Source organism: Maylandia zebra, linkage group LG4, assembly GCF_041146795.1.
Source record: "Maylandia zebra isolate NMK-2024a linkage group LG4, Mzebra_GT3a, whole genome shotgun sequence".
Classification (NCBI taxonomy): Eukaryota; Metazoa; Chordata; class Actinopteri; order Cichliformes; family Cichlidae; genus Maylandia; species Maylandia zebra.
This window is the reverse complement of record NC_135170.1, coordinates 26,196,591-26,224,215: the sequence shown is the minus strand read 5'-3', so window position 1 is coordinate 26,224,215 and position 27,625 is coordinate 26,196,591. Positions and strand designations below refer to the sequence as shown.

The window sequence follows — 27,625 nt, the reverse complement described above, 5'->3', positions numbered from 1 at the left end:
AAAACTTTTTTCAAAAGTTTTAGGAGGTGAGAGGAGAATCACAGCAGCCGTGGCCGAGCTGCGGAGGATATTACGGGATTAGGATCTAACGCTACGTTTTCCGGCTGACTTTATGAAAAAGAACCCATCGATTTTGGAGCTTTTCATGTGAACTTAACAAAGGATGTATTTCTACTAAAAAAATACTTCAAACGCTGGAAACTTTTCCACCGAAATGGAAGGGAATATTCCATGGATTCTTTTGTCATTTTTATTGTTTATGCATGTCTGTGAAGGTAAGTCATCTTGCACTTTTAATACCTGAGTTCACAGTTTAGATTTATACCCACCGGTAGGCTAGACTGGACTTGTCTGGACAGCCGAGCCACCGTCCAGTTCCAAATAATGAGGTTATCCTTGATTATCTAGGCTACCAGTGAGTACTAATATGTACTAATAAGTTTCTCTTTTTATCCTTTTTGTTCGTCTATTTATTTGGTAGTTATTTGGAATTTTAGTTGTTTTCTCGTCTTTCACAAAAAAATGTCGTTGTTTTTACGTGGTATTTATGTCTGTTATCGTTGTTTATAAATAGTTGTACTCACTTTGTGTTCTGCATTATAATCAAACAGAAATACACACTACCTCAAAATGATTCAATATTATTCAGGAAAGACGTGTTTGATAGATTATAGGTCAATAAGTCAAGTCAGCGGTTTAAATACCGACAATCACATTTTGGCACGACAGCGGCAACAGGTCGTTGTAGCAGATTCGGGTTAGCGCATCATGTGTAAAATAGCTGGTGTTCGTGTGATTAAACCACTCATTGCTGTATAGATAAACATAGAAATTCGGAACCTGCAGGAAAGTTAGTTTAACTATGTGGGAAAGGTCTGATGGCAAGGTGACAAAACCCAGAGTGCGCAGAAGGAATTTAGAATATTTGATTAACTTTTTTTGTATGTGTGGTTTAAACTTTAACTGAATACCAAAACATGTTCTCTCCTAAACAAATAATTTTTTAAGCACAAGCAACTCGGTACTTTAGCATGCATATCTATCAAGGAAACGCAGAAATGTATCTTCTTTTAGTGGACATGTACGGGTGTGTCTACAAGATGTAACAAGTGGCAAAGGACTGTTGTCTAGAAATCACTATCAGCGAGTTTTGATTAGTTATGTAAATTAGGTTATGATGATTTGTAGACAACTACTAAAGTTGTTTTTTAACATCTTTCTTTGATTTCCACAGGAATCCGTTGCGTGGATCAACACAGGCCATGTGAAAATGGAGGGACATGCCTAGATTCACCTTCTCGATGCATGTAAGTGCAACATTTTTTTTTTAAAAAACCTACCAGCGCAAAGGGCGATAGCTACCATTTGCCAATGCTCGAAACCAACAGTTTTGTGTATAACCTGGCAGATTTCCGGTGTTTTTTCTCTGTCTTAAACAAGGAGCGAGAAATGCCCCTGTTATTACCTATTGTCTAGATAATAACGCCCACATAACAGTGGTGAAAGATAGAACAAATTGATTAGACCTGCACAGATGAGCATCAACAAGTCTGGAAATGCATGGACGACACACTCATCTCTTGCACCTGTTAAGGAGCTCATTCAGTCATAAATCACAACATCTTGCTGCACATTGCCAAAGGAGCGTTTCTTTGTGTGTTTGGCTCAATTTTTTTTTATTCAATGTAGCCTCAGCTTTAAAGCAATTTCTATTTATTTAAATTCCTTAAATAGCTTTAGAAAATTTTAAATTGTTTTTTTTTAACTAATTGTCTTAATGTCCTGCCTATTCCTGCAGTTTAGAGGTTTTGCATCTTTTGTCAAAGCTTTTGTTTTTCAAATGAGGAGGCTATTACAATAGTCAAGTTAAATAGTCTACAGTGTCCTGCCCTGGGGTCATTTTAAAGGAAAGAAAAAAACCCTATACTTCAGGAAAAATGCCTGAGGGGGGTCAGATGGAGGAGATACTTTTAAAACGAAACTCCTTGTTTGCCAGCTGTATCCTTCCAAAACAGTAAATTTACTCTTTTATGGGAGATGGTAGCACTTTACCGTACTGCATGGACCTAAGTTAATCCAATACCCTGAATAGACTTGTTCAAGGCAAAAGCACATCCCCACACATGTATATACTGTGTGTATGTTTGTGCATTACGTTGCACTTGTATAAAGTTCCTGTACTCCCAGTAGAAGTAATTACACATTAGTCAATGTGTAACTTAACTGCAAGTGAAACTAGTAACCACTACCCACATTTTTTCAATCATTAACTATAGCCAGGATTGTTTTTATTGGGTAAATGTATAATTTTATTTGGACCGATTTTTTTAAACTTCATTTCACGATCACATAATTTACTTTGAACTACTATGAGTGAAAATCAACACAACACTCCCAGTGTTTGGTCTAAGTGTATTAATCTCCAGATTAAGTGTAATTACATCACAGGGATTGTGTTTGCCTTTTTTGTTCCTCTGATCCTTTGTGTTGTGTATATGAGTGTGTTCATATGTTAGTGATGTGGGAGCGGTGAATGTGTAATTACTAAGTTGGTAGAGTACCAAAAATCATTAAGAATGACAAGGTTGAGATATTTGTTTTTTGTTTTGTTTTTTCCAATGGAAGGGGACATCAAATGTAGAAAAAGGCCCATAATATGGGAGAGCAGTGGAGTGGAGCATGGCCACATGAGAGTGGTCAGACCAGTCCTATGAGTAGTGGAGCCACCCCACCCCTTCCCCTGGGAGCCTACAGAAACAGGAGATTCAAAATAGGAGAAAAGATCCTTTCTTCCACCAGATACCTGGCTGTAACCTGGCACCAGAACTAGAACAGGGTTTAGGAAGGCAGAGAAGAAAGGCCACAGCAATGTGAGGCCAGTGTAGAATGGAAAGAAACAAAATGCAGAGGCAGATATGTGCTTTGGCATTTGAAAGGAATTTAGAAAAACAGCAGAAAGCACTTTCATAGAAAGCAAAGCTGTTCCATAGAACAGGACACATCACTTCATGTAGAGAAGTTCACTTGCCCTTCCTTGTTGTCCAGCTACTGTGCTATTTGTTGTTCTTACAGGAAAACAGATTCTCAAGTGACTGTATTACAGTGTCTGTGACAGTTGCCATTGTTACTGTTCCAGACACTGTTCCAAAACCAATGTATCCTCTGTCTTGTTTTTCACAGCATAACTTCAAAGTGCATGAAATCTTGTTTGTTTCTTTATATGTCTCTGATTATAGTGGTTTCCTTCTCAGGTAACCAACTTTGTAATGCCAGTTTTAGTTGTTTCTGTCACTCAGTAAAAATCAGTCACTGTTATTAGTTTTAATAGGTTGATTGTCTGTGTGGAGCTCGAGATCTTGGCACCGACTGCCATTTTCCATTATTTCTAACTATTTGATATAATACAGTAAAATTTAATGTTATTAAAAGTTATATTTAAAAGCATATCTACAAATGGTTTAGTACAAATTTTTGGAAGGCTTTTCTCTTTGATACACAATAAATATTCTTCACAATCTTACAATGCCACAGAGTTTTGAACTTGACAATGAAGAGTTCATAGTGTCACTGAAAGTGTAATTTCTAGGTGAGCAGTCAGGAAGTGTAGTTGAACAGCCTTTGGCCCCTCAGCTCCACCCTGCTTGAAGAGTGCTACAGCAGTATGGACAGAGGAAAGATAATTAGGCAGATTGAGGGGGTGTCATTCAGAGGAGATCCAGCTGGGGGAATTGGACTGGGGGTAGGGAATGGGTTGAGAGAAGCTGGCTAGGAGGGAGTGAGGGTGTGGGCGGGGGGTCTGCATATAGGACAGCTGGTGGATGTTGTGATGGTAATCCAGTGAAGTCAGATCTTGACAAAGGGAAAGCATAGGGCCAGGTGCTGCCATTGAGCAGTCAGTCGCCCCCATACTGTGAGAGACAAGCTTGTGGAGGAATGAATCCGGTAGCCCACAGTCCCTCTAGCACATGTTGCCTCTCTCACAGTAACACAGTAACAGCAACTGTGTCTGCTCTTTCTCTCACTGCATGCTGTCCTAGCTCTAGCTACTCATCCTCTGTCTATCAGGGCAGAGGCAGATCACAGATTACAACCAGCTCTTTCCCCTCTGATCTGCCAAGCTGAATGAAAATAAATATGGAAGTTCTCTGCTATCTGAGACCCGTGTTATAAATGGATTGCCCTTGGCTTCAGTAGCAGAGTTATCATATAAATTGGGAGTGTTTTGTTATGACCCTGTAGCAACTCCCAGACTCTTAAAGCATGATAAAGAGGGCACCTTTGACTTGCCCTCTTTGTCATGTCAAGATACTGTGGAGTTTGTCTGCCTACATTGTTTCACTTTTGGCAAAATAGAAGGCAAAAATAAGGAAGTTTTTGATTTTCTCTGGATGGGTTAAACATACATAGTACATACAAGCAGATAAGAAATACACTTTCAAAGGAACCCAATTCAATAATAAGTGGTTGCATTCTCTCATGCCAAAGCACATATTAAGTGACAGACCATAGCAAAGAAACAGATTATATTATTGTCTTAGTACACGGCACCTTGGGGCTAGTGTTTTCTTTGGTATCTTTATAGTGGATTAGAAAGGAATGCTTAGCAAGATTCCTCCTCTCCCCCTGGTGCTTTCAGGTTATTGTCTCTACCTCCCATCCATTCATCCTTCTACCCCCTTTCGGAATGCCTTAAACAGTACTGTCTGAGACTGTGCAGAGAGTATTCCAGCAGTCTCATTGAAGAATTCATAGTGATTTGGCTGATTATTAAATTCTTATGGTGCCATTTTGAAGGCAAATACTGTCTTAACTCTCATGCTGTCATGCCAGGCAGATGGAGCCATTGTCTTGCCATTTTACAGATGAATTGAAAGCACAGAAAAGTATAATGACTCAAGAGGATAGTGTTCATATCTATGAGGATATGAGTGCTATCTGACAAAGAGGTTACACCATTAGGGGGAACATATTGGTTTGCTGTCCCTTCTCTTCTGTGGTTCATGACTGGAGACTGGGAGCTGTGGTTCCCAGGCTCCCTCAAAGGAAGTGGTGCCTTCTGACCTCCCAGCTACACACATCCTGTCTTATCAGAGAAGCTTAAGCAGCTTGATTACTTCATAATTCTCCATTTTCTGATCTTTTTCTTTATTGTGTTTAATTCCACCACTTCTCATTACTTGGATACATTGCGCTACATTGCCTTATACTTTGCAACCTGGAACTTTTATCTGAGAATGTGGAAATTAAATTCATATGCACTTTCTTACGCATTGCATATAAGTAATATTTATGTCGGTTTTACCCCTGAAACAACCTGTTGGAATTTGCAAATTATTCTCTTTGATGTCTATGTATGTCTGAACTGCAAGCTTATTTAAGGATAAGCCTGGATGTGAAGTTTCATTGCCTGGTTGTTTGCTCTTATCCAGGAGACAATGACTTCTGAAGAGACACTCAGGCAGGTCTGATTAGAATAACTTAGGTCTGCCAGTGAAAAATTCCCCAGTGTCTCCCTCCCTGTCAGCAGAGGAAGGGATGGGTCCATCATTAAAGGATTCAGGAAAAGGCATTCACTTTTCCACTAAGCATAATTTCCACAAACACTTTGCTTCCAGCAAGGCAGCATTTTACTAAGCCATAACCTTTTCTTAATTAAAAATACTGAGGTGTTGTGGGCTTAAACACTTTGCCACTTCATAAGAGCACTTGATTGCTGCATTTTTGCCATGTGTTGGTTTTATTGAATATTTTATTACTCTACACTTCTTTAACATCTTTAGTGCTTTTTGGGGCAACATAAACATTTTCCTTGTAAGAACTTTTGACAGTTCCTCACATCAATAAGCACGCGAGAGGTTGTGCTGACCTCAGTCAATCCATGTGATATTTTGTGTGAACAATTTTAAGTGATGCTGGCGTAGTTCTATTTAATCCAAAATTAAAACAAAACACTGGATAAGTCATTGTAGTTTATCTTTGACTTTAACATTGGGATGGGGCCCTTTCAATTTCAAAGTTTTCCAAAAAATCTGGTTCAGTTTAGGTGGTTGGGTGGGGTTTTGTGGTGGAGTTCAATAGAGAATGCTTTGAAAGACCTCAACCCTAGGATTCATGCATTGTGGTTTTGGGCAAATGCATTGCTATTTGAAAAATGTGAGGGTGTATTCTTTCAGACTGACACTAGAAGCTGTTTCGATAGTGTGTGAGGTAGCAAGAATTGTGCGTGAGATCTCCCCCCCCCACACACACACACACACTTTTTTGGAAAGTGTATTAGTGAGCACTTAGCAACAGGACCTATTTATTCTCTCAGTACAGTGGATATGTGCTTTCCTCGCTGCCAAGGAAATGTCTGGTATTTCCTTGGAATTCTGGATTTATATTAATATTATTATAATACACGATAGTCTCTCACTGATAAAGTATGAACTGTGATAGGACTATCAGAGTTAAGAAGGATTCACTTAGTCCTCCCAGCTTTTTAGTTAGATTAATTAACACTTTTCCTCGAGTAAGTTAAATGTCTTTCTAGTCACATGTTTAATATGCATGTTTGGGGGGGGGGGGGGGGCTGTGGAAAGCTTCTAGACTGTTCAATGCTTTCATTGTGTCTCTAGGAACAATTGTTGAAACAAACCTTGGCCTTTAGACTGTGAAACAGTCATCCTTTTGGACATGATTGTACTTAATTATGAGTCTGAATTGGTTTAGCACAGCGCTCAGAGCTACCTGCATATGTAGGAGGATCAGTCTTCTGAAGTGCCCCAACTGTCCTTATGAAACCCTGTCTCCCATCACCCCCCTTTTTTCCCACTCTAGCTCTGTCTCACTATGGGTTACTGTTGCCAGGCTACAGCCCAGGCCTGAAAGACTAGCTGTTTGGGTCACTGCCCCCCACTCCCTCCTACCCCTACCATCTTCCCCCACCCCCCAACACTTTCATTCAAAGAAGTTCTGACTACTTTAGCTCTTTTATTTGGACCACAAAACATTCCCCAACCCCCAATCTGGCTCTCTGCTGAAAAGGAGAGCCAAGCTGGAGAGAGCAGAGCAGAGGAGGTTGCTGGAAGGAGGGGGTGTGGAGATGGGCTCCTGTTGGCAGTGTGGTGTCAGTGTGGACTCTTCATAAAAGAGAAGAGCTGGTCCTGCTTGCTTGTGGAAAGAGGGGGAAGGGTATGAGGTAGTTGTATTAGGAAATGTTTTAAGACTTTTCCAATAGATTCATTATATGATGTCATACCAACTTCAAGCGTTAAAAAACGTAAGACTAGCTTTTTTCAGGCAACAGAGAATTTGAAAAGTTGTCCCAAGTCAAAACATGATAGTTCAGTTGTTTCTCTTCCTTTCCATTTGTCTTAGAAAATGCCCCCTAAGATAAGAAGAATCCTTTATAGTTGTTGTTTTGTGGAGCATGACTGTGTGTACGAACCGTGTCAGAGATTACAGCCTCTTTGTTCACAGGTGAGCCGCCCTTTGACCTCTGGCTGAGTTGCCGCTATTGTGTAGAAGAGGATGAGCTCAGGTTACCCTGCTTCAGTGACCCAGAAACCAGGAAAACTGGCATTGTGTTACACAAGTAACAAGTGACAGAACTTACATAAATCCGATGGTTTTAGTCTTGATATCACGTTACTTGATACAGAACAACTCTGCAATCAAAGCACACTGACTGAATCCCATTTTGTTTTTGGATGTTTAATAATCATTTGTATTTGAAGCTCTCAATTAAACCTTTGACAAGGTTGCTATTTCTCTTTTCCTTCTTATATAATTTCCTCAGTGGATCTTCTCTTTTATGCATTCATGATACAACCGCTCCTCAGAGCCTGAGGCTGTTTGTAAGTTGTTTTTTCTTTGTGTTTGGGTGTGTAGTGATTGTTGCATGTGTTTGCTTTGTTGCAGTGGTGCCTCCACATAACAGTGTTTGTTAGGCAGAACTGTTAATGCATGTATTTGTTAAGGTTGAGCATACCTTCTGAGATATTTAAAATGCCTTGTGTTTGTGACTGTGTGTGTGATGGTTACAAAGTTTTTCCCATGGGCAAAGAAGCTCAATGGTTTTGGCTTAAAGTCTGGCACCGGAGCTAAATGCTAGACAACTAGAGGTACTCTGACAGATGTGGACAGATGCATGGTGTCAGTACTGCAGCTGGCAAAAACCTTCATATGTGCTGACAAGGAGAGATTACTCATTCTGCCCGTCTCTCTGTTGCACCCAGAGACCTCTTCCTCATCTGCTGTACGCTCTTCCTCCAAGGTCAGATGTTGACACTCACTAAGTATGACTCAGGGGCCCATTGCACAACAGCAAACTGCACCTGCCTTTCACATCCGCCACAATTAAAGTTGGGCTCACGCAAAGGCACAGATCCTGCCCTTCTGTTCCCATGGGCAGTGAAATCCATAAGGTTATAAAGAGCCTGATAAGCAGACTTTTCACAGTGGTATGAAGTGTGAACCAGGACAAAAGTTGCATGTCTCTCACAGTCTCTACGCTGATAGCATTCTGATTTGTGTGTTATGGGAGTAGCATGTTGGCAAGGAGTCAGGTCTAGACAAAAGAATGTGTGTTTTGGCTGCTTACTTCATTGCACATTTGAAAGGGAGGACAAATAATTTATCAGGCGTTATTACTATCGTCACTTTTATAAGCCCACCCACAGATACACTTGTATACCTGTATGTTAATAGATGAAAACACATTAATTCCAAATAAATATTTTAATCTGTATATCAACATACACTTGGGGACACATTACTTCCTGGAGTGAGTTGTTGATTTCTTTCCACATAGAGTCATGATGGTCTTTGGAGAACAACGCCTGCTAAGTTTCTAGCTTTTTGGTTTTCATCAGCAGTCAAATATGGCTCCAGAAGAATTTGACTGTCAGTCTGCGTTGTATCTTTCAGCTCTTAAAGCAATTTTGTTCATCAGTCCTTTCAAAGACCGCTTTGTTCCACATTTGTGTTTCATTTTTAGTGACACCCTAGATTCCAGACATAGTTAATTTGCCTCTAAATAAACCCAGCCAAGCCATGACAAATAGCCATGGGAACCATGGTTGGGGGGTAGGGGTGATTGGTTGGGTGTCAAGCTTGCTTGTTCATCTGTGAGGTTACTATGGCAACAAGAATAGTGCATTACGAGTGAGTACTGTGTTTTCAGAGCAAAGGACCAGGGATTACAGGAAATATGACATGACATTCTTGATGGACCAGACTACTCTTGTTTCCTTTTGATCTCCCTCTCTACCAATTGCACCTTCAAAAGACAGTCTCTCCTGTGGAGCATCCCCTCCTCACACTCTGTAGCCTGAGTGACATTATCATCACAATCAAACAGGGAACCCTCTAACGTCTGACCTCTCAGCCTCATGAGAGGAGGAGGGGTTTAGGAGAAGGAAAAGTAGCTGTAGTAAATGCGCAAAATCTGTCTCTCAACATAGGCATTCAAATGGCTTCAGTTTAACTTTCCAATGAAGTCTCATGTTCTGTTGGAAGATGTCAGTTCCCTATATTCTCTTTCTAACAATTAAATTCAACATAGCACCAAACTATCACTTTAAAAATATATTTTTACACTCTTGTGTGCTTTCATGCATAGTTCACAATTTAAATTGCTTTTGAAAGCTGGAGAAAAAAAAATTAAACAAAACCGAGAAACCTTAAGTTTTCTATTGTTCCACCAATCTAGACCAGCCAGAAACAAAGCATCCTTTTTCATAGAAAATCAAGATCTGGATCGGTTTCCCTGCCGCCTAATTTAAAGCAGCCTCAGCCTCCTAGCCAGGAGTGAGAGCATTTTATGCTTTTTTGTCTTTTTTCTTAGAGTGGGACTGCACATACAAAAGTAAGAATGAAAAAATGCATTATCCTGTAAGTGAGAACAGATGAAAACCCATTTTTGATCCTGCCCAGGGTTTCTCTCCATTGAAAGAGATGACAGTGCCCAAGGGTGGGCCAGAACCCAGCTGTCACCTCACAGCCATAAGCATCAGCCTCTTTGAAGAGGGTTCCTGTCCTCAGTCAAGGGCTTCACTGTGGGTGTAGTGTTACCAGCACTCCAAACCTTGCCTGAACTCCCATAGGAGCTTCATAGAGAGCAACTGGAAACCCTGTTTTTATATTTATCTCAGCTTCTTTGTACTGCATGTTTGGGTCAAGCTCAAACAATGTCTACACAGCTTGAATAGAGACAAGGCAATTATAGGTCACCCCTCAGACTCCAGTCTTCAGGGTAGTTGCAGAATGAAAAGTAATGGAACCCAAAAAATAAATGAATGTTTTGAATAAACTGATATCACCACATGTTTTAGAATACAGCCATCAAGAGGACAGTTAGTTGTTTAATTTAAACACCACAGCTGTTTCTCCTATCCTGTTAAAGAGCACTGTGTGCAACCCTTGTTTTTCCTCATGTTAGTATTTGTTGGCAATTGTTAAATTTCCAAACTGTTTCTGGGTGTGTTCTTTTTCATATATGGGAACAGAAATAAGAACTGGGGTGTGGAAAAACTGGAGAATGTTAGCTGACACTGAGAAAATTAGGTTTTCCAACTGAAAATAGTAGTGTGCGACTAATAAAGTCAATAACACACATGGCCTAACTCTGTCTTTTCATTGTATTTCTTTTCTTTTTTGTGGCTCTACTAATATGTGTGCTATATATTATGAGAAAAAATATCCTAAAACAATCCTTATATGTGTGTTTTTAGATGTCGTCCCGGATTCATTGGTCCTCTCTGTCAACACCTGGATCCATGTCTTCGATCACAATGTCAGAATGGAGCAGCATGCAAGAGCGAGGTGCTCAATGGTGTCACACAGTACACTTGTGTGTGCCAGAGAGGGTTCAGAGGTATGTCTAAAAGAATGCATATGTACTGGAAACGTCAGATCTTATCAAGTAAATTCAAAGTATCAAATTGATTTCTGTTCACTATTTGATTCCCAGGCCAAGACTGCTCCCTCATTGATGCTTGTGCGACAAGTCCCTGTGCCAACGGAGCCCGATGTGTCAATTGGAATAACCATTATAACTGTTCCTGTCCGCCTGGCTTCCAAGGAAAGAACTGCCGCAATGACATTGACGAGTGCCGCAAGCCTGGTGTTTGCCTCAATGGTGGAACCTGCATAAACATCCATGGGTCCTTCCGCTGTCAGTGCCAGCCAGGCTACAGCGGGCGCACATGTGAGGTGTCCACCTTGCCCTGTGCACCATCTCAGTGCCTTAATGGGGGCACATGTCGACAGACCAGCGATCATTCCTATGAGTGTGCTTGCCTACCAGGTACAATTTCTCTTTAGCAGAGCAGTAGAACACACACAAACACACGGTCGCTCCACTGCTACGGGCATCAGATTTTCCCAGCCTGATGACGTAGCTGTTAATGCTGCTGCTGGTGTTTTATATCCTCTGTCTTATGTCAGCTTCCTGTCTGCTCTTAATAGCTTCTAAGGGTGGATGGATTGGTGGGAGAGTTGGAGGCAGGCGGCCTGCAACCTTCTCTGCTCTTGTCACAACAGAAGGAATTTATTTTATGGGGCTTCTGGTTTCCCACTGGGAGCTGACAGGAAATGTCTTTTGCCAGAGAGGAAGTCATTGAAACTGTGAGAGATTATAAAACAAGCAAACACAGAGGGGGGTGTTGACCTCTGAAGCAGGCAAGAGTCAGTGCTGTTGCTGACATTATGTGGGAACATGTAAACAATTAAACACCCATTGAACCCTTTTACTGTTCATCTTGCTTCTCACCTTGGGTTGTTATACAAAACATGATTTAAGATTATGAGCAGAAATGTTAGTGTCTGCAAAATGGATGTGTTTGCCACTGTATCTGCGTGCTATAAGGCTTTTGTCTTTAAATTTGTCTCAGGTTTTGAAGGACACAACTGTGAGAACAATGTGGATGACTGCCCAGGTCACAAGTGCATGAATGGAGGAATATGTGTAGATGGAGTTAATACATACAACTGCCAGTGTCCACCAGAATGGACAGGTATAGCTCTTCAAATTAACTTTAAATACAGGTATACATGTCATGTACATAGAAAATATGTTCAAACCCATATTTCACCTACCCACTAGGACAATACTGCGCTGAGGATGTAAATGAGTGTCAAATGCAACCCAATGCATGCCATAATGGGGGTACTTGCTTCAACACCATTGGTGGCCATACTTGTGTCTGCGTCAATGGCTGGACTGGAGATGACTGCAGTGAGAACATTGATGACTGTGCAATAGCTGTTTGCTTCAATGGCGCCACCTGTCATGACCGTGTAGCATCCTTTTTCTGCGAGTGCCCAGTTGGAAAGACAGGTAAGTGGGCTTTTCTATCTGCCTATTTGGCCCTTTTAATCCTGTATGATAAATTGTTGATATATGTGTTTTATCCACAGGTTTGCTATGCCACCTTGATGATGCATGTGTAAGCAACCCTTGCAATGAGGGAGCAGTGTGTGACACCAACCCTCTTAATGGCCGTGCCATTTGTACCTGTCCTGCTGGCTTTGTAGGGGGTGCCTGCAACCAGGACATGGATGAATGCTCAATTGGCAAGTCTGCTTTTTTTTGGCTTGTTTTTTTTCTTGCCAAATCCAGGTCCTGTTGTTATATGCTGTGTATGCTGTGTTGTTGTATCTATTTTTCTTCTGAATGTGTTCCATATTCTAATCCTTTGCCTTCTACCAACAGGTGCAAATCCATGTGAGCATTTTGGAAAATGTGTGAACACAGAGGGGTCTTTCCAGTGTCAATGTGGCCGGGGATATGCCGGCCCACGTTGTGAGATTGACATCAATGAATGCTTGTCCATGCCCTGCCAGAATGATGCCACTTGTCTTGACCGGATTGGAGAGTTCACCTGCATCTGCATGCCAGGTACAAAGACATTTTGTATGGCCACTCCATTATGATAAAGAGAAAAATCACTTCTTTTTTTATTTTTAATAAACTAACTATGCTTACATAAATTATTGTTGCAATTTTACATCCTGCACTCAGGTTTTAGGTGAGCTTAATTTTTTTTTAAATATACTTTAAAAACAGCTTTTTAAAACTCAAACTCTGGCACAACACAGATTTATCATCCAAGAGAATCACTTTTGACCAAAAGATACTTTTGAAAACTTGTACTTCGAAAGAAACACAATATATAATGCCACCATACTGCCAGTGTAGAAGGTTATGTAATGTATTTCCCTAAACACTGGCTATATGGAGGCACCTCTCCATCCTCAGTGCACTGTACCACCAGATGGAGTATTGGTTTGGACTGAGTGATAGTTTTGACACTCTGGGACAAAAAACACAGTGAAACTCTCATGCACAGTTCTACATGCATGCTGGGGTTTTGGGAGCTATACAAATTAGAGCCGGGAGTTGGGTCTATAGGACTGGATGTGAGAGAGGGCGAGCAGTTAGGGGGAGGAGTGTGCTGTGAATACTAATGAGTGGTAGAGTGGTGGGAATGGAGTGGAACAATAGGGCCCCTCTGTGCTCCACTTTGCACCCCTCATATACACAGAGAGGGAAAGAGGCTCTTTCCCAGAGCCTGTCCCCCTCCCCCCTCCAGAGACAGGGCCTTCCTCCTCACCCTCCTCATCATCAGTCAGCCTGGCAAAGCTCATGTGGTGCTACTGATTATTTCTGATTCCACGCTAGCCTCACCACAGGAGCAAGACTCTGACTCACATTCTGTTTCACCTCAATGAAGGACCTAAAGTAAAAAGCATAACATGCATCTGCTGAATGGGACACTGAGCCAAGGAGGAGCAAAGCTCTATGGACAGTAGTGCGTGGCGATTTCAGTTCAGTGGAATTGGATGCCGTGGTTTAGCAAAAGCAAGTGTAAAACGATCACAAGTAAAAAAGTTCCTACACAATACACAGAATTATGTACACACCATGTTGGCTTGAACTGACCCGTACTCCAAAGTGAGAAACAGGTTTAAAAGCAATAAAAAAGTTCTAAAAAGAAGAACACTTCTGTCTTCCAGGCTACGTGGGCACATACTGCGAGACTGATGTGGATGACTGCGAGAGTAACCCATGTGTGAATGATGGGATATGTCGGGATATGGTCAATGGTTTCACGTGCACATGCCAGCCAGGTAAAATTGTTTTGAATTGCTTTTTTTCAGACACAATGGCAACTAACAAACTGGAGGACAGATTTGAAAATATTAAATACCTTTAACAAGTAATAATCTTTTACCATGTGATTAATTTTTTTGACCTATTATCATATGCAAAAACAACTCAAGTAGTTAAGCCAAAAAGCATTTGGATACTAAAAAATTAAAAGTCTGATTGCAAACTATTGTATTTTGGGTCAAAGTCCTATGAATTACACCACTGACTCATTTCCAGCTTTCTAATGCTAAAATTGTATTTTTGATATCTATATTTTTTACTTTAATTTACTTCTTATTTGGCAAGCTGATTTTTCTGGAGCACTACCGTGCTTTGCAAAGAACAGTGATAAAGGCTTGGGAGTGAGAATATGTTGGTTAACACCTGCAATACACTGACAGCATTAGTAAAAGCAGAAAGCCAAAGTTTAAATGTCCCCAGGACTAGTGGAGGGAGGGTCAGCCTCACTACTTTTGCCTGCTGGTATTTAGAGCCAGCACTCATATAAAAAGCCAGGCCCAAAAGTCTGCCTATCCCCTTGCCTGAACAAAGGCACCATTGTGACCCTTCCCTCCTCTATGGAATGTAGAAGGGACAGCAGCCTCCCTCATCTTGCCCTCATGGTGGTGGTGGGGGGGCGGGGGACAGCAGTCCCACTAATGAGATTCTTTTCCAGGTTCGCAATTTACATCTGGGACAGACGTCCCCCCTCCGCCCCCCATCTAGCTATTGAGCTGGCGGAGCTGATGCAGGCAGTGAAGGGCGGAGGGGGCTGGGGGGGGGGCTCCCCTAAAAGAAAAAACAATCCCACCGCCTCCTCCAGCACCCCCTTTACCAGGCTAAGCATCAACACACAGACCGTCCTGACACTGTTAATCAACTGAGCAGTGTGTTACCAATGCACCAATTCACCCCTGTCTGGGCACTGTGCCCAGTGATTTCAAGCTTGCCCAGTTTCTCAGACTATTCAAGCTAGTTGTTGTTATTATTATTATTATTATTATTATTGTTGTTCTTGTTGTTTTTGAACCTCTGTCAACTGTTAATATTAATTATATGCGCTGCAGTTCATAATCTTTCAGTGTATATATAAGCATTTTCATGCACAAAATGTGTCAAAATTTAGTTGAGCTGAAGATGGATACGTTGCTTGTCCATGTCCTGATATTCCATACCATTTGATAATAATATATTGATGTATCATTTGATTATGAGTCTCTCCTCTGAAAAATCTTCAAGGTCACAGGCTTTCTATTGCATTCTGTCAGCTCTAACCTGGTCCAAGTGCATAGATAGTTTGTCTTTAACAAGTCGAGGTCTCAGACCCTACCTTAGCCAGTCAAAGACCTCCGCCCTTCTTCGGAGAGAAGATCTGCCCTCTGACCTTAGCATGGACCCTTTCGCTGGACCTTCTCTCTGACCTTTAACCTCTGTGTTTGCATGTCCCAGGGTTTACGGGTACCATGTGTCAAATAGACATAGACGAGTGCGCCAGCACGCCTTGTCAGAATGGAGCAAAATGCTACGATCGGCCCAATGGGTTTGAGTGCCGCTGTGCTGAAGGTAAGCGCTTCATTACTTAACAATTGTTAAGCAGAAGAGCCAAAGACAAAATAGCAGATGAGCCTTAACCAGTTGTTCAGGCCTTTGTTAAGCATTCTGTGTTATGGGGAGTTTCTCTGGGTGTCTGCTGATGAAACAGACTGACTTGAGGCCCCTAATCCCCCTCTTTCCCTCGTCGGCTCTCAGGACCATGGGGTCACTGAGGACCAGCAGTTGCCAAGAAAAGAGGCTTGGTCATTACCCTGACATCTGTTCATCTTTAAACCCCCTTACAACACCTTATGCTGCATTTTTAACTTTAATTCTTTAACATTTAGTTATGTTTGTGTTACAAAAGCATTCAACGTGTAAAGCTTCTCTCAAAGTCTGTATGTAAAGCTTGACTGTAGCTATATGTTGATATTTAATATGTTTGTTTGGACCTGTGCTTACTGAGGAGCACGGTCATTGTTTCAGTGGCCAGCTGCTTGGTGTTCCTTGTGTTTTTGGGCCCCTTCTGTTGAGTGAAGTGGCCCTGTTTGACGTGGTGCAGTCTATTGTTCCCTCCAACTCTGAGAACAATAGCAAGACTGGGAGGCCTGTGTAGGGCCCTTCTTTAGTCCTTTGCCCATCTCAGCATTGCTCTAAACACATACCACACACACCAAGTTTCTTGTCTGTTACACAGACACCGTTGATATGGAAACCACAGTGGTCAAAAGCCCAACTGTAGAAGCTTTTATGAAAAAGCAAGCATACAAAACATGGAAAAAAGAGAGAGAAAGTTAAACAAAAAACTGTTATGCTAAAGAGAAAGAGGAACATTTAACATTCGCACACAGACACACACACACACATATATATGTATATATATATAAAAGCACTTCTTATTCTTAATTCTTAATGTACTTTTTAATTCAGAATATTAATTTATTCTTAATGAATTTTTTCCCCTCTATAGGTTATGAGGGCATACTTTGTGAAAGTAACATCAACAACTGTCAGCCCGACCCATGTCACCATGGTACCTGCATTGATGGCATTGCCAGCTACACCTGTAACTGTGAACCTGGTTACACAGGGTATCGCTGTGAGAATCAATTAAATGAGTGCCACAGCAACCCTTGTCAGAATGGGGGCAAGTGTATGGACCAGGTCAACAAGTACATCTGCCAGTGCCAACATGGAACCTCGGGTAAGAGAAAAATCCCACAACGTATCATGTACTTGTACTTTGTTAACTCAAGCCATTGATTTATTCCCTTTATTAATGCCGTTGCTCTTCAACATAACAATAATGCTGTGACAATATGTAAAATGCTATAGAATTAGACTCTTTAGTATACTTTATTATAAAGAATGTATATAGAATTTTGTTCTGAAATGTAATGAAAGATTTTCTGCATTGTTAAAATTGTTAAAATGTCTACAGTCTTAATATAAAAGTTCTTTTTGCACCCAGGTACAAACTGCGAGATAAACTTTGATGACTGTGCCAGCAACCCATGTGACTATGGCATCTGCAAAGATGGCATTAATCGCTATGACTGTGTTTGCAAACCTGGCTTCACTGGTAAGGTCTTATGAAAATAACAGTGTGAATAAATCCTCACTGAAAATGTTGACAAAGAACTCTAATTATGTATAACATTTCTCTTGCAGGTCCCAAATGTAATGTGGAAATAGATGAGTGTGCATCTAGCCCCTGCAGGAATGGAGGAAAATGTATAGATGAAGAGAATGGATTTCACTGCCTGTGTCCTGATGGCTTTAAGCCTCCTTACTGCTACTCTCAGGTGGATGAGTGTGGCAGTGGCCCATGCGTCCATGGCTCATGCAGGGACGACATTAATGGGTATATACATTTAACAGCTTTTTTAAACTTTAAAGTGATTCAGATGGGCACATAGGAAACATAATCTTGAAATGGGCTCCATCCAAGACTGTGGTTAATCCTATAACTTATACATCAGGTCAATGTTATTTCATTCTTACAAACTGAACATTTTTGGCTTATTAACTGTTCTCTGGTATTTCCAGTTACCGCTGTGACTGTGAGCCGGGATGGGTGGGAAAGAACTGTGACCTGGACAGGAACGACTGTCTGCCAAGTCCCTGCCAGAATGCTGGCACATGCATTGATCAACTCAATGGTTTCACCTGCAAGTGTCGCCAAGGCTTCAGAGGTGAGAGGGCATCAAAGTAGCCAAACACACCATCAACCTTAAAATGTTCAGTAGAAAGAGCAGAATACACACGTATAGCACATGCAGCAGAGAAGAAATAGCTAAACATATCTGATGTCCTCCATGAATTTTCATCTTAGGCTATGGCAATTGTCTACCTCCCCCTAGTGGTACATAAAAATATGCTAATCCATACATATATTCGTCTCCTTTGTCCTTTGACAGGTAACCTCTGCCAGGTGAACATCAATGAATGTGAGTCCAGTCCCTGTCTGAACAAGGGCACTTGTGTAGATGGCGTGGCAAGTTTCACTTGCCTGTGTGAGCTTCCTTACAGTGGACCCACTTGTGCTGAAGTCCTTACTCCTTGCTCTCCTAATCCCTGTGCCAATCATGCTGCCTGCATCCACACACCAGATTACATGGGTTATCAATGCAAATGCCCACCAGGGTGGCAAGGTTCGCAAATTTTGTATTCAGTCATCTCAGTGCTTAGCATAGATAGTCTAATTGGAAGCTTACAGCTATATCTTGTGAAACGCTTCCTTTACAGGTCAGCTGTGTAACAGAGATGTGAATGAATGTATCTCAAACCCCTGCAAAAACCGTGGGACTTGCGCTAACACGCTCGGAGGGTTTGTGTGCTCTTGCAGAGCAGGATATACTGGGCTAACCTGCGAAACAGACATCAATGACTGTTCACCTAGTGAGTTGCTGTTTACACTTACAGTTATCATATAATTATTAAATGACTGTTACTAATAAATAAAATGCCAAATTCATGTGCAGGTACTGTATTTGCCCAAAGCTGTTTTCTTCTCTTTTGCTTTTAGATCCCTGCCTAAGTGGAGGTTCCTGTACAGATGGTGTGAACTTCTTCCACTGTAGCTGTCTGCCAGGCTTTACAGGGTCTCATTGTTCTGTAGAGATCAATGAATGCCAAAGTTCCCCTTGCAAAAATGGAGGCACTTGCACAGATTATGTTAACTCCTACACCTGTACCTGTATGCCTGGGTTTACTGGCATCCACTGCGAAACAAACATCCCTGATTGTACTGAAAGGTGTGTATCTGGAGCTATATCATGTACTCAAAAAAATAATCTAGCTATACAATACAACATAAAGTGAATATAAAATTAATTTTTAGGTAAAATGAAGTACAAGCTTACATTTTCACACATGTCCACAGCTCTTGCTTCAATGGGGGGACATGCACAGATAAAATCAATGGATATTCCTGTACTTGTCGCTCTGGCTTCACCGGGTCCCACTGCCAGTATGAAGTCAATGAGTGTGACTCCCAGCCCTGCCTCAATGGAGGCATTTGTCAGGATGCCCTGGAGTCATTCCGTTGCTCTTGCCCCAAGGGCTATACTGGCAACCGTTGTCAGGTACAAATATTTAAATGCACCCCTGAAATTTCACGTTTAGGACTTTAATTGTCATACACAAATAAAACAAATAAATTCTAAATTCAGTCGCTCTCTTCCTTACATAGACGCCAGTTGATTGGTGCAGGCGCGCATCTCCATGTCATAATGGAGGACGCTGCCGTCAAAAGGATGCCTCATTCATCTGTGAATGTACTGATGGCTGGTCTGGCCGTTACTGTGACATCCCTAGAGTCTCCTGTGAAGCTGCTGCCCGCCAAAGAGGTATTTTAATGTTGGGTACAATTTGATGTAACCTCTGTCTGCGTTTGTGACTAAGTTACTGATGTAAACTTTGCTCACAAATCTATGTTATTAGGGCTCCAGACGGATGAACTATGCCACCATGGTGGTCACTGTGTTAATACCGGGAATACTCACTATTGCAAATGTCCTAATGACTACACTGGAAGCTATTGCGAAAATCAAGTGGATCATTGTGAAGACAAACCTTGCCGCAATGGCGCCACCTGCAGGGGATATGTGGGAGGATACCAGTGTGATGTAAGTTTCTTTGTTTTAACATGTTCTTTTCCTTTTAATTGTCAGATTTCAAAACAGTCTGGGTTTCTTTTTTGCTTTCAAACATTAATTGTTGTGTCATTACAGTGTATGCCAGGTTATACCGGAAAGGACTGCGAGATAGAAATCAACGAGTGCCAGTCTCATCCCTGCCAGAATGGAGGCACTTGCATTGATTTGGTGGGACACTATATCTGCTCCTGTCCCCCTGGCACCCTGGGTATGTAAGCACATGTAAAACAAAACCCTATGCTTACTAGTGAATACTTTGGTGGCAGATTTCTTTTCTTATGTATGGATCACTTTGGTAATAGCAATATCACTTTCTCACTTAGTTGTATGCATGTAGAATGTTATCACAAGTGGGCCTCATGTTTATTGCACCTTCACAGAGGGCCTATTGTAGAGTAGAAGGCATCCAGGCGCTGCATGTAAAGTCGTAGTTTCCATGTTAGGGGGAAGGTTTTCAAGGATGAGCTGAGCTGAAGGTATAGACTCACATGATGTGTGGAGGAATTTTCTTTGTCTGTGAGTTTGGTCAAGTCATATAAGACATGAGCGAACCACGCCCATCTGCTTAGGTGTTTGACTGGAACGTGTTTCTCCATATTGCAATATGTTATTAAACCCACTTCAAATAATGCTCGCCGGTGTTTGCAGTTTATTTTAAAAACAACAAAATAAATATCTCATGTATACGAAGAGTTTATAATTACCCTGTCCTTTTAAAGGTGTTCTCTGTGAGATCAACGAAGATGACTGTGCTCCACACCCAAGGCTACGCAATGCGCCTCCTAAGTGCCTAAACAATGGCACCTGTGTGGACAGAGTAGGTGGATATCGCTGCAACTGTCCCCCTGGTTTCACAGGAGAAAGATGTGAAGGAGACATAAATGAGTGTCTCTCTCAGCCCTGCATTCCTTCCAACAGTCTTGATTGCATACAGTTGCCCAATGACTACCAATGTGTCTGCAAGCCCGGCTTCACAGGTTAGACACCTATGAACAATTCCCATTCTCCATGAACCTTCATCGTGCTTTTTTGTTGTTGTTGTTGACCAAATGTATAACTTTACTAACTATACCTTGTTTTTTAGGTCGGAGGTGTCAGAGTAGGTTCAGTGTGTGTGAGTCTCAGCCTTGTCAGAATGGAGGAGTCTGTTCAATAACTAGCAGCTCTTCTCAGGGATACACCTGCACATGCCAACTTGTAAGTGTAAATATGAAAAGCTTGTAATTTGGCCTCCTAGTTTTTAAATTACAGCATTCTTGATTTAAAGGTTCATATATCAACCTCCAAAAATTATGTCTCTCTTAGGGTTATGCAGGGCCTAACTGTGAAAGAAGCATGTCCTGTCGGGAGCTATCCTGCTACAACGGAGGTAGCTGTTCACTTACCCTAAGAGGGGCTCGTTGCACATGTCTACCAGGTTATGGTGGACCCCAGTGTCAGCATCGCAGCAATGATGGGTGCTCAGCCATGCCCTGCCGCAATGGAGGACTATGCACTGAAGAGACCAGCTTCCCATTTTTCAACTGTCAGTGTCTCAGTGGATGGAAGGGCAGACGATGTGAGCACAGCAGAACCACTGTCCCTCCAGTCCCCTCATGCCCTCTGGCAGACTGTGATGCCAAAGCTGCAGATGGTTTTTGTGACAAACAATGTAATTCATTGCCTTGTCACTGGGACGGCGGTGACTGCTCTCTAGCGATGAAGCCCTGGGATAAATGTGGAGACCCACACTGCTGGCGTGTCTTCAACAATAGCCAGTGTGACAAGTCCTGTAACAACGCTGACTGTCTGTATGACAACTTTGACTGCAAAACTAAGGAGAAAGTTTGCAAGTGAGTTTAAATTTTCAGTTTAAAGGATACTCGCCAGTATTTACAGAACTGAGAAAATTTCACGTGCTTAACCTTCTGTTTATATCATCTCCAGTCCAATATATGAAGCCTATTGCATCGACCACTATGCTGATGGAAAATGTGACCAGGGCTGCAACACAGAAGAGTGTGGTTGGGATGGCCTGGACTGTGCAACGAAAGTTGCAGAAAAACTTGCTGAGAACGTCTTGGTTTTGGTTGTTCTAATGCCTCCAGAGGAGCTTCTTCGCACCGGGACAGTTTTTCTGCAGAAATTAAGTGCTATCCTACGCACTTCAGTCCGTTTCAGGCTAGACAGCAATGGAAAAGCTATGATCCAACCCTACACCCGCGAAAGCGCACGCATGAAGCGGGAACTGGAAGTCATTGGGTCAGTCAGGCATACAGTAAAATAAAAGCCTAAGCCTTTCCTGTAGATTGTACATTACACTAAACTCTTGCTTCTCTGCTGTTTCTGTAGCTCGATAGTCTATGTAGAAATAGACAACCGCTTATGCACGGAGGACTGCTTCTTAACAGCTGACAGTGCTGCAGAGTACCTTGGAGCTCTGTCAGCAGTAGAAGGGCTCCAGTTCCCCTACCCCCTCAAAGAAGTCCGTGGTGAGTAGGGATACTTATTATGCACAAATGAACTACAACTAATAAGTTACAAATGTGTAATTATGTCTTTCCTTCTCCCCACAGGTGAAAAAATCAATGGCACCATTGTTGAATTACCCTTCTATCTGATGGTGGTGGGGATAGCTTCTGTTTTTCTTTTAGTCATCCTTATCATAGGCATGCTAATTGCTCGCAGAAAAAGAGAGCACAGCACCCTGTGGTTCCCTGAAGGCTTCTTCCTCAAGAAGGAGCCCAGCAGCAACAAAAACCGCAGAGAACCTGTGGGCCAGGATGCTCTGGGAATGAAGTAAGTTATGATAAGTGCCTTGAGGCAAGTATTGTTGTATTTTGGGAGTATATAATAAAAATTGAATTGAATTGAATTGAAGTGCTTTCATTTTTTAATTAAATATTACCCCTCTTGGATTTACATTGTTATTCATCTGCCAACAGGCACATGCCAAAAACTGTGGAAGAATCTCTCCTCGGAGATCATAGTGACCAGTGGATAGATACAGACTGCCCAGAACCAAAAAGGCTCAAGGTCGGTTTTGCAAGTGTTTTGCAGTTTACATAAACAGAAGCACAAGAGTGTGTATGTGTGTCTGTGTGTGTATGTTTTTAAGCCACTTGCATTTAAAATGTTTTCTGTCTCTTTTTTTAATCTTTTCCTGTAATTTCAGGTTGAGGAGCCAAGTATGCTTTCAGACGCTGAAGATACAGTGGACTGCAGACAGTGGACACAGCATCACCTTGCAGCTGCAGATATCCGTGTGCCTCCCACCATGCCCCTCACTCCACCCCAAGGAGAATTTGAAAGTGACTGCATGGATGTTAATGTCCGAGGCCCAGGTTGGTAGTGATATCAAGTAAAGTTTTCAAATTGAAACTGTCATTTGCAAATAACTTTATACTTTCCTCTTACAGTATAATTCAGCAACCAAATAGACATTAACTCACGCACGCCTGTTTTCATCTCCTAACAGATGGTTTTACACCTCTGATGCTGGCATCATTCTGTGGAGGTGGCTTAGAGTCTGAGGTAGCAGACGAGGAGGAGAATGAAGAGTGTTCTGCCAACATCATCTCTGACCTAATCTACCAGGGTGCATCCCTTGCAGCCCAAACAGACCGCACTGGTGAGACAGCCCTTCACCTGGCTGCTCGCTACGCACGTGCTGATGCTGCCAAGAGGCTGCTGGATGCTGGAGCAGATGCCAATGCTCAGGACAACACGGGACGCACCCCATTACATGCTGCTGTAGCTGCAGATGCACAGGGTGTCTTCCAGGTAATCAACACATACTGGTTATTTGATATGCTACATCGGAATGTGATTGGAATACTGTAGCACATTTCTTGCACATTTCAATTGTTTATAAATTAAAATTTAAAATTTTATCTGTCACACACTTCTAGATTCTGATCAGAAACCGAGCCACGGATCTTGACTCACGTATGTACGACGGATCAACAGCACTAATCTTGGCTGCACGGCTGGCAGTAGAGGGCATGGTAGAGGAGCTCATCACGTGCCATGCAGATGTTAATGCAGTTGATGAGTTGGGTAAGTATGTGCCATTTATCACACATGTCCTAATGCATGCATTCCCAATGCATTCATTATACTGAAATCATTTCTCTTAATTTGAATTGTTTGTTGTGTCTTAGGTAAATCTGCCTTGCACTGGGCTGCTGCCGTCAACAATGTGGATGCCACTATTGCCTTGCTCAAGAATGGTGCAAACAAAGATATGCAAGATCTTAAGGTATGTCATTCTTCTATATTGTTTTTAAGACACTTTTTCACAACTGCACCTTTATACGTGTTTGTATCTAACAATCTCTGTTAATTTTATTTCTTTTTTCAGGAGGAAACCCCACTGTTTCTTGCAGCCCGTGAGGGCAGCTGTCATGCTGTGAAGGTGTTGCTGGCTCACTTTGCAAACAGAGAAATCACAGACCATATGGACAGGCTGCCAAGAGACATTGCTCAAGAGCGTATGCATCATGACATTGTACAGCTTCTTGATGAATATAACACAGTGAGGAGCCCCCAGGGCCATGGCGGAGCAGGTCACCACCTCACTGGGGGACACACCTTGTCTCCTCTTATGTGTCCTCCCAGCGCTTTTCTACCTAATCTGAAGAACACCCCACAGGGTAAGAAAAACCGTCGGCCTGGGGCCAAAGGTTCTAGCCTAGGAGGCCAGCATGCCGCTAGCCTGAAGGAGTCAGTGAAGGCCCGCAATAAGAAGCTAACCCTGGACATGCAGAGTGCCTTACTGGAGAGCTCAGTTACTCTGTCCCCAGTTGACTCACTGGACTCACCTCATGGGGGAGCTAGCAATGCTGGCTACATCACCAACCCCACGTCTCCAGTCGCCATGCAGTCACCAGGGCTTTTCCACCCATCAGTGTCTGTCCCAAACACCCCGATGGTACATGGCAGCATGTTAGAGGGAGGTGGCCCCTTTGCAGTGTCTCTAGCCCAACTCAATGATCTAGGAAGTGGAGGAATGTCCTTGCAGGGACGCGTCTCTATGACATCAGATATCAACCATGGCTATGTGCTGAATTCAAGCCAGATGGGGCTAAATATGGGCATGGTCAGTCCTGTCAGCGTGCCCTTTGATTGGCACAATCGCATGCCCCCTTCATCCCAATGTGGTCAACAGGTAGTGAATATTGTGCAGAGCAGCCAGGCAGGCATGCACCCCCAGAGTCCAGCCATGCAGCAACAGGGCATGCTGATGCACCAACAGCAGATCTACCGTAATCCCATGCTGCAGCCAACACCTGTTACCTCCACACCCACTATAAGCCCCGTAAAGCTGCCTTTGATTGCTGAGCAACAGCAGCAGCAACAGCAGCAACCACAGCAACAGCTCATGAATCACAACATTACCAACCAGCAAAGCATGGCTTCCGCCCCACCAACACCCCAGACATCACAGGCCCCACCAGCCTTCTTCCAGCAGCAGCAGATGCCTCAGCAGTCCTCCCAGCCACAGCCTCCTGCTCAGGTCCCCCAGGCAGCCACATCAGCAGCTCAGCCATCTCAGGCGCTCCCCTCCCAGCCTAGTGGTAGCATGGCAGGAAAGGAGGATTACCCTACCCCTCCCTCCCAGCACAGCTATTCATCCACAATGGATGCCACACCCAAGCATTACCCTCATTTGCCCAGTGAGCACCCTTACCTGACACCGTCTCCAGAGTCTCCTGAGCACTGGTCCAGTCCTTCTCCTCACTGCGTCTCCGATTGGTCGGATTCCACACCCAGCCCAGCAGTTGCTGTCCCTGCCCAGACCCAAATTACTCAAATTCCAGAGGCCAATGGCAAGATGCAAGTTTTTGCATGAAGATCATATAGCCTCTGCTTGAAAATGGACCAAGGGTGAAAGAATTTGAGGACTGGCTCTTGGGGTCTGTCTGTGTTTTTATGTGTCAGCCTGTTTCCAAGATTTTCATTGGATTTGGATTGACTGCTTATCACGAGGATTGTCTGCTGGTCGATTTTGCAGAGAAAAAAAGTAAAGGGATATGTGTGTTGTCTGAAAAAACAGCAGACAATTTAATGAAGTAATTCTGTCACAGATGGACTTGTTTTTTATTATAAAAAAAAGTATATGAAGAAAACCAAGTCTTTCATTTCAAAGACTTGGGACATTCCTAAAAACTAACAAACATTTAAAAGTAGATAAGAGGAAAAGTGAAATGCTGAAGGGAATTCATTTATTTTTATTTATTGTCTTTATCTATCTAAACTACTTTTTAGTTCTTTTTCTCTGTCCTAGCTTCTCATATAAAGTGTCACCCCAAGATTAAAAACAGATTGAAATGAAAAACAAAAACATTTCAAAAATTGCCCTGCAATTGTGATATCTTCAGCTGATTTGTGGTTTTCCATATTAGTATTATGAACAAGAATGTAGATAAGTGTCTCTAAAGCACTTCAAACGACCAGCCCAATAGAGCAAGTGTGGGTCCGGTACAAAATGATTAAAATGGATATTTATAATATATGGGTGGCATTTAACCCATGGTAATTTTCTTTATCACCTTTCAAAATGAGGTCAACAGAGTAAAGTTTTAGTTAATGCTTCCATTTGTAGCTTCTTACTGACACTGAAGTATATGTACTGCCAACCTTGATAGCTTCAGTTTTAAGGCATGTTTATATTCACGTTAAAAGAAATATGTTTCAAACAGAACTGTTTTGCCTATAAAATCAGCCGCTCACTGCCGTTATGTTTTACTTTGCTTTATATTTTGTATATTTTTTTTAAACACCATTTCAGATATGCTAAGCTTTGCTTGTATCAGCTGCTATTTTCTTTAGTCTTCCCTGCAAAACATTCCTCCATGTTGCTGGTCTTATTGAGTCTGGATTCTGCACCACTCAGTGGGATCCAGCACAGAACAGAACACAGACTAGCAGAATTTGTTAAGCTTGTGATGTCCCTGAGCAGACTAAATGGACTATTTGCAGCAGTTAAGATCTCGGTGGCACTCTCACCTTGTCTACGGTGATGTAGTGGTCAGCATGAAGGCGTGGCTACTGGGTTGTAACTGCTTATGCCCTGTCACTCCTCAGGGAGGTGTTTTATGGCATGCAGTGGGATAGTGCCCCTGCATCTACAGTAGTATCAGTCCAGGGGCTATGTGGTTGCATCTTAAGATGAATGTTAAAATAGACCCAAGGAAAAAAACACTACCATGTAGTGTTGTTCCCTATAACTTTTTTGCTAAATTCTGAGATGACACTGTCATTTAGCTAACCGAGAGTTGACCAAGTCTTTTATTTCATTGTGACATCCTTAACATTTTGTGGGCATTTCAACATAAAGTCAGATAATAATAGTAGAATTTTACAAAAGTACGTTTCGCATGTTTATTTTGTGACAACATGAACAGAAATAAGTTGGCCACCACTTTAGTGTGTCATAGACTTATTATATCTTTCATTTATTGTTTATTCTGTTCATTATAGAATCAGATACTGTTCTGCCAGACCTGAGAAACATGTTCACAGTCCAGTTCACATCTTACTTAAAATGAAAACAGTTTTTTGGCTGTTTATTTGTTTATTTTTATATATAACTTGTTTTACAATTTCTCTACCAGGCCGCACTAAGTGTTTTGTACATTTCAATCTCTCAAGTTCTGTTTGTAAATATGTTTGTTCTGGGTAGATCATTGCTTGAGAAATATTGTTTCTAAAATGATTGTTGTGTACTAAAAGGACAAAAATAAAATGTACTTCATTTAGCATTATTTCAAGCTGAGGCTGTGACTGATTTTTTTTACACGTTAGTTAACAG

General features: G+C 42.1%; 1 protein-coding gene across 2 annotated transcripts; it reads left to right on the top strand.

The window, feature by feature from the left end:
• Positions 1–27,578, top strand: notch3 (notch receptor 3). 2 transcript variants are annotated; one of them, XM_004552110.6, is made up of 33 exons: positions 6–275; positions 1,235–1,307; positions 10,716–10,858; positions 10,955–11,290; positions 11,877–11,999; positions 12,089–12,322; positions 12,403–12,558; positions 12,698–12,883; positions 14,002–14,115; positions 15,587–15,700; positions 16,641–16,874; positions 17,142–17,252; positions 17,342–17,534; positions 17,720–17,865; positions 18,091–18,324; positions 18,419–18,571; positions 18,699–18,927; positions 19,056–19,257; positions 19,365–19,521; positions 19,616–19,800; positions 19,906–20,038; positions 20,550–20,807; positions 20,915–21,027; positions 21,136–21,662; positions 21,757–22,071; positions 22,162–22,301; positions 22,386–22,608; positions 22,755–22,845; positions 22,985–23,153; positions 23,288–23,592; positions 23,721–23,868; positions 23,973–24,070; positions 24,173–27,578. In XM_004552110.6, exons 1-33 carry the CDS (start codon positions 215–217, stop codon positions 25,661–25,663), a joined length of 7,395 nt encoding a protein of 2,464 aa, XP_004552167.2. In that variant the 5' UTR covers positions 6–214; the 3' UTR covers positions 25,664–27,578. The 2 variants fall into 2 exon arrangements, with proteins under 2 accessions (XP_012774856.1, XP_004552167.2); XM_012919402.4 differs by lacking the exons at positions 20,550–20,807; positions 20,915–21,027; positions 21,136–21,662; ... (7 more) ...; positions 23,973–24,070; positions 24,173–27,578 and having other exon boundaries at positions 1–275; positions 19,906–20,046.
• The last annotated feature ends 47 nt before the right edge of the window (positions 27,579–27,625 follow it).

Excerpts from the sequence above, each read along its gene's own strand:
- notch3 (XM_004552110.6), top strand. The coding sequence starts at position 215 with ATGGAAGGGAATATTCCATGGATTCTTTTGTCATTTTTATTGTTTATG. Across the intron at positions 19,522-19,615 it reads AGCTGCTGCCCGCCAAAGAG|GGCTCCAGACGGATGAACTA; the intron begins GTATTTTAATGT and ends CTATGTTATTAG. Across the intron at positions 24,071-24,172 it reads AAGATATGCAAGATCTTAAG|GAGGAAACCCCACTGTTTCT; the intron begins GTATGTCATTCT and ends TTCTTTTTTCAG.